The sequence below is a fragment of the Gambusia affinis genome, linkage group LG18 (assembly GCF_019740435.1).
Source record: "Gambusia affinis linkage group LG18, SWU_Gaff_1.0, whole genome shotgun sequence".
NCBI classification, from domain to species: Eukaryota; Metazoa; Chordata; class Actinopteri; order Cyprinodontiformes; family Poeciliidae; genus Gambusia; species Gambusia affinis.
The window spans coordinates 378,141-385,321 of NC_057885.1; the positions used below are offsets into that span (position 1 = coordinate 378,141).

Below are 7,181 nucleotides of genomic sequence, written 5' to 3' on the forward strand. Positions count from 1 at the left end.
AATTCAGCGCAGCAGGAGATTCTGATCCCGCTTAAGTACAAACCTGACAAGTTGGCAGACTGGATCGAGACATTGCTGGACCTCCTGGAGAGGGTCTTCGGTGGAGCCGGTGGGGGTCTGCAAGGAAGCAGAGGGCTGCTTGGAGGAGACGTTTTGGGGAGTTGTGGTCTGGGCCGACTGGTTGTGAGGTTGCTGCCATTGTAGACCGGAGAACCGTTCATAGGGACCCTCGGTAGTATGGCAGGTGGTTCTGCTGTGTCCTGAAGCTCAGGTGTAGAGTCCGAGGGGCGATGGGTAGGTTTCTCCCGTCGAGCTGGATGGTGGACTTTTATTTTAGGAATTTCATGCAAGTCATTCCTCGAAGATGAGAGTTTTCTGGCACCCCGATCAGCGTCAGGTAGATGGAGCTCGTAGATACTACTTTCCTCGTCATCTTCTGGGTGGTGGCTTGGGACCGGTGGAGGCTGAGGATTTTTTTGAGGTAAAGGTTGACAGCGAGTAAGGGCAGCCGGAGAACCGTGGTCTGAAAGTTTTCTCAGACCCCCAGCCAGTGCAATTTCCAGAGACTGATAGAACTGTGATTTTGCAATTTTCACATCTTTTGGCCCATTCTTCCCCTTCCCTTCATATTCTCCCTCTTTAATCTTCTCACCAACCTTTCCACCATGTGCTCCATCACCTTCCATAGGATGGAGCACATCCTGTGGAAGGTGATGTGTCCCATCTGCTGCATTCACTTCCATCTCCTTCGGCTGTTCAGCTTCTGTCTCTTCTCTCTGGACATGCACTGTTTTCTCTGCTTCCTTCGGTTCTCCCTCCATCCCCACTTTGAACGCTTTCTCCACTTTCTGCTGTCCCACTTCATTCTTTTCTTCTCGTTCATCCCTCTTTTTCTCTGAGTTGTTCTTTTCCACCTTATCCTCTGCTGCCTTCGGCTTCCCCTCCTTCTTCTGTGCTGGTAATTCAGATTCATATTCTTGTTCCTGTCCTCCAACTTCCTGTCCTTCTCTTTGCAGCGCCGCTATTTGATTTGCTTTCTGCCCCGTCACATCTTTCTCTTCTCTCCGCTCTTCCCTGTTGATCTGACCCTCCTCACGTGGAGAGTCTTCATCCACAGGCACCCATATGAGCATCATGCCGGGTCTCTTTCGGTGACACATGCAGGTGCAGGTTTTGTTGCAGCAGCGATTGAGAGGAGTATATAGCGTGTCCTCTGCGTTTGCTTCAGCCGCTCCTGTCCCCTGGTCCTCCACCTCCTTCCCATCAGGTGCTGGAGACAACAAGAGGTACAACTTCCTTTTTGTTGGACTGGATTTTATTCAGGAGTTCCAGAGTAGAGGGGGATAAACAGAAATCAGCAGCACACTTTTACGTTTTTAATTGAAAAATAAACCATGTATCATTCTCCTTCTGTTTCACAATTCTGCACAGACTTGTGTTGGTCTACCACTCAATATATATATTGAGGTCTGTGGTTGTATTGTGTTATGTAATGCTAAAGGTTATGAATACATTTGCAACGACATGCAAATAAAGTGATGTTGTACGTGATTCTCTTTAACTAGGATAGTCGGAGAATTCTAGGAAAAACTCAATACAGGTCAGAGAGTCAACATGAAAACAACAATAAGAGGGGGAAAAAAAATCTTAAAAGCTGATTGCTTTTCCTCCCCTGGCTATTTCCTACAGTTCCTGCACTGAAACAATTAAATATTTTTAGGTCGGAGGAGACAGGAGCTTCCTCCTCCCAGTGGGACGTGTCTGCAACTCTGTCCCTGGAAGCCATCCTGAAGGCATGTGGCACATGTCCAAACCCTTTAAACTGGTTCATTTAAAAGGATAAGAGCAGCAGCTCCTCCATCAGACTCCTCCCAAACAGCTGAGATCATCCACGTACAACTCGCACATAAAACCGTAGGCGAGGGTTGGAATGCGGATCAGCGGCTTTACCTTTATGTTTTAGCTACTTAGCCTTTCCTCTACTAGACAGAGCCACTCATTCCTAACTCTGAGTTGGTTGGCCACCTTCTGCAAAGGCACAACGTGTTACATAGAAAATCTCATCCGTTAGTGCAGTAATACTCTGAATGTCAAATAATGTCGTTTAAATCTACATGCAGAGCTCCACAAAAGATCCAAAAAGAAGAAAAGATATCCACAAGCTGCAGTTCTAGTACTCTATAGGAGGATATATTTACAAATGGAGTCACTAAACTGATGTTTAGATTTTTTAACAAGGACTTTTCCAGAGAACCACAGGGAAATATGGCCTTTAACATACTGGAAATGTCCAGTATGTCCTTAGTCTTTGACATATTGGACATTTCCTGTCCAGTACTTTCAGCTCATCTGAACTTTTTGGCATTGCGTGCTTTAAAATTTAGAAACAGCATCCAACAGAATGGAGAGGAATCGTCCTTCAGCTACTGTGTTATCAATTCACCTAAAGAAATTGGAACCCACAGGGTCAAAGTGAGCAGGCTGCTAGAAATAAAGTGCATGAAGATTCAGTTTAAATTAAAATTGGTTCTTGCAGCAAGAACCGTCTGTCTAGGCATCCTTTGCATTTATTCAGATCAATTAAAAAATACTTTATTTATCCCAAAGGGAAATTAAATGTTGTCGTAATTCATATTATACAAGGATCTTCAAAGTGTTCTTGGGGATTATGATGCCACAGACCAGGGGTCACCAATCTCGGTCCTCGAGGGCCGGCATCCAGCACGTTTTAGTTCTCTCCCTGGTGGCACCAACAACGTTTTCGGCATGTCAATGTTCTTCTTAGGCCTTCTAACGAGCCATCATCTGATTCAGGTGCGTTAAACCAAGGAGAGAACTAAAACATGCAGGAGGCCGGCCCTCGAGGACCGAGATCGGGGACCCCTGCCATAGAGGATCTCCAGTAGCAGCAAGTCTTGCAAGGACTCCTAACAGGCCTCTGACTGAAGTCATTGTTGCTATATGATGATCTCATTACAGCTCAGTCCAGGGCAGCAGAAATTGAGCCGTTAATATTTCACAGTACCAAGTCCTGAATGACACCACTGGTTGCTTGCAAGCACTGCTATTCCAGGTAATTTGCTCTTGCCACTCCTATTTAAATTTCTCTCTGGCGGTATGGTTAAAGAAGCATCCCATTAAGATCCATGAAAGAGATGGTTTCAACATCTTCTTCTACGTCCAGGAAGTTTAACTTTCAACACCTCTGGGATTTGGGATTATACTTCAGGTATTATAAGTTTTTGAGATAATAATCAACTCCTAGTTGTAAAAACAACAAAACAAAACAAAACAAACAAAGTATATAAGAACTAACTGAGCTACTCCAACATGCTCTCAGCATTAGCAGTGCAATTACACAATTTATTCACACATTTGGTAATAAATTAATTTGCCCCAGGGACCCCTCAAGTTTAGGAGCCGTTTTATTTGTGAGAATGAGTCAGAAGAGCTTAGCGGCAAAAATGACAAAAATTAATCCTCCCAAAATCGTCAGGCAATTGAGGAAAAATCAGTGATATTGAAGGCAATCATTAAAAATAATAAGAATTTGAAAGACCCCAAGAAAACTTAAAGAATTGTTGATTAGCACAATGTAAGAGAAAATAAGAGTTGAGACGGCTCGAGACGTGTTCTCACCTGGGCACATAACCTAAGGTTATCTTAATTTTTTTTTTTTTTCACAGACAGTGTATAAGATTTGATAAGAGATTCTTTTGTTATGTCAGGGCAAAGGTGATCCATGAAATGTCATGTGACCTTTTAATGAACCTGAGCGAAAATACAATTATTTAACAATTGTTTCACTTTACCAGGCAGGGTTAGATCATTAAATATCCACTTCCTCCACTGGAATGTTGCACATGAATTTCACTGAATGCCATGCGCCGAAAACCCGAGTCTTAAATATTTCTAGTTCTCAGGAGCGGAAAAGAGGCTCTGCTGTTCCGTGTCCGACGTCAGTCAGTTGGGCTGGCACAGAACAGCTGAGCTGACTCACCTGGTGCCGAACCTGTCTGTCAGTCTGTAAGCTCCCTGACTCTATTGTACATTTTAGATGTGAAAACAATTCACACCAGACTGCTAACTGCTCCTCCATGCTTCACGCTGCATGTGTACAAAGAACAACAATTTTGTCACCGTCTCTTCAGCTGGTTTTTGTGCATTTTATTACATATTTCAGCTTATTTTGCTTTTTTGTGTCTTAAAAGTTTGAAAAAATAAATAAATAAATAAATTGCGTTGCATACTGTCAGGCGTATCTAAACTGAAAGAAGAGTCCTGAAAGAGTTAATTAAACTTTTTCTTGTCAAATTTGTTTTGAGCATGGGTTAAAATCGAGCCTGAGTTCAGAGTTTAATGTGAAACCGCTACTAGCTCAGGCTAAACTGCAAGTTGTGTGTGAAACAGTTGGAAGATACAGGAACTGAGAATCACATGGGGGCATCACAGGAAGATAAAATACAGTTTTTGTGGTCTGGTCCTTGCATTAAAATCCAAATGTTTGATAATTATAACTGCAAGTGAAAGCCTTGATCCTAGGTCGTTACTGATGGTTTTGGTCAGTGCAATGCATTGCATGGAGGAAAAGTTTTTTGGTTAATAAGATATAGGAAGAGTCTTAAACCAACAAAAATGGTTTTTCTTTTAGAACAGGTGACCTGGAACAAAACTAAAAGTGGAACTGATTTGCTTTAGCTCACTCGCAACTTCATTTCAGTCTTCAGGTATTTCCCAGAAAGGAAGGAGTTTCTAGTTTGTTACTCAGGAGTGACTCGTTCCAGCACTGAACAAAACAAGGGGCTGTCATAAAATGACCCCGTAGAAAAATACCCCAATTCCCAGAAAATGACAGACTTGCTCGGCTGCCGTACCTGATCGTCGTTTGCAAATGTTCATGCCTTCGCTCTCCTCTCCTATGCTCTCCGTTTGTCTCTGCAGGAAGCGGCTCCTCTTCTTGGGCAGCGGCGGCGCCTCGAGTTGGGCGGCGATGCTGTCAGGTTTGGGTCTCGTCTCAGGTGGTTTTTTCACCTGCATGCTTGGCGAAAGTTCTGCAGCACCATTCGCCAGCTGCTCTCCTGCTGCTTCAATGGATTCCTGCTTGTTGAACCTTTTTGCTATTTTCTTGACCTGTCCCTGTGTGGAGCCTCCACCCACAGGTGGAGGGGAGGTCCCGTGTACCAATCCAGGAAGCATTTCTGGTTTTGGTTTGACCTCTGGCTTGAGGAGCGACGCAGGTCGTTCCTGGACAGACATCGCAGCTGATGGTTGCTTTCTGTTTCAGGAAAAGAGTCAGAGGACTGGGATGTGTGGGGATTTCATCATCACCTGTTGAAAGAAGGCGGCAAAAAGGAACATTTAATGAGTGTCTTAAGCAACTTTTTCCAACAGGGCAATAAACGACTCATAACTCAGCGACATCAGGATGTTATCCTGGATTCAGACTTTGAGCTCTGAGCTATAAACCTGCCTAAGGAAGAGCTCAGGACCGGCTCTGCTTGAGATCCACTCCTTCCCACTGAACACTCCTTCCCATTTTAAACCCAAGATAACGTCAAAAACCACCTCTATTGGGTATTAATTATTCTGTTTGCATCACTACAGATACAAGTCTTGTGACGTTTTCATCGTCTCTGATTCATATTCCTTTGTATTCTTCTGAAGCTTCTTACAAAGTTAATTATTTACAGATGAAAGCACTGCATTAATTATTCATTTGCTACTTTATAGCCCTTTAGTTTCAGCAGCATCAGGGAAGAAATATTGATCAGTAATGTTACACTGCAAAAGAAAAACATAACATCTTTCCAAGTGTTTGGCTCTAGTTTCTAGTGCAAATACTTTGAATGCATTTGAAATGAAACAAAATTAATTTACAAGTATCGTTTCAGAGCTAGAAGCTTAAGTGAATAATTCCTTAATATCGATGAAAAAGTGCCGACTATAGATGAAATAATCTGCCAATAATCTTTTTCATTAATATTAAGGAATTATTTACTTAAAACAAGCTCCTATATTGTGCTGCATAGTTACATTTAAGTTAGATTTGTCTTTGGGATTTTGCAGTGCTCACATTTCATAAAAGGGCAACAGTATTTAATTTTTTTTTTTGTTAAACTAAAGCAGAGGAGAGGTTTAAAGCCCCGTGAAAACGTATTTCCCTCCCAAAGATTTATTAAGTTAAATGTTTGAGATCACTAAATAAATACCATATCAGACTGTATGACCAGAGTAAATACAAAATGCTGTTTTAAATTGGAAAAAAGCTACAGTACTCAATCAGCTGGATGCAATGTGATTTTATAGCTTATAACAAAAGTCCAAAAACCCAGGCAGCCCTTGAGCAGAAGACAAGGGCTCAACACTGGTAGCTCTGGTCAACGAATGGAAAGCGCAGACAGACTGGTACACATATATGGCACTAGAAAGGACCCGACGAGGAACAAACAACACAGGTGGGGTTAAACACACAGAGGGTAATCACGGAAATGAGACACACCTGGGAACAATCAAGGGGAGACGGGAAAACACGGAGACTCGAAGACACAGAAACTCAAAATAAACAGAGAAAAACACAGATTCTGACAGAGAGTTTTCCAAGCATTAAATCCTCTTTCAGATCCTACTAGCATCTCAGCTGGTATTGAGTCCAGACTTTTACTAGGCCACTCCAAAACCTTAGTTGTTTTTCAGCCATTCAGAGATGGACATGCTGGTATGCATGAGATCATCGTCCCATCGTTCGACAGATTAAATGCTCCTTTTAAAAATACAACAACAACAACCTTCAAGCAGGTGTTAAACATACTTTTTATCAAATCCATTGTTGGATGGATTCTATTCTTAGATATCATGGTTTCACGATGCGTAATTAAGACATCATCAAAAATAACAAATAAATTAAAACATAATTCTCTGTAATCAAGTGAGACAGTATTTTATGTCCTTTTTGGTCAGCACTTGTGACTTGAAACTCTCCACTTAAATCACTGTTCATTTGTGATTTACCAAAAGAAATGTACTTTCCCGCATACGGGCAGGTTGGTTTGAATCGCTTTTCCCCCAAGCTATTGAAATTATATTGTATAAACGTTTTCTGTATGTAATCAAGTTATTTTCATTTGATAGTAAACATAGTTTGAGGATATAAAACATTTATATTCTTTTTTTATTTCTTATAT

The 7,181-nt window shown here is 41.8% G+C and overlaps 1 protein-coding gene across 3 annotated transcripts in view; it reads right to left on the minus strand.

Moving 5' to 3' along the window:
- The window catches only part of arhgef15b (Rho guanine nucleotide exchange factor 15b), a 30,037-nt gene that overhangs the window by 19,064 nt on the left and 3,792 nt on the right, over nt 1–7,181 (minus strand). For all 3 annotated transcript variants that reach the window (XR_006368824.1, XR_006368825.1, XM_044098121.1), the window contains exons 2-3: nt 4,875–5,328; nt 44–1,270 (exon numbers count right to left, since the gene is read on the minus strand). Coding sequence is in view for 1 of the 3 variants with exons in the window: in XM_044098121.1 (XP_043954056.1) it covers nt 44–1,270; nt 4,875–5,256 (1,609 nt within the window). In the remaining 2 variants the exon portion in view is untranslated. The remainder of the gene's footprint in view (nt 1–43; nt 1,271–4,874; nt 5,329–7,181) is intronic.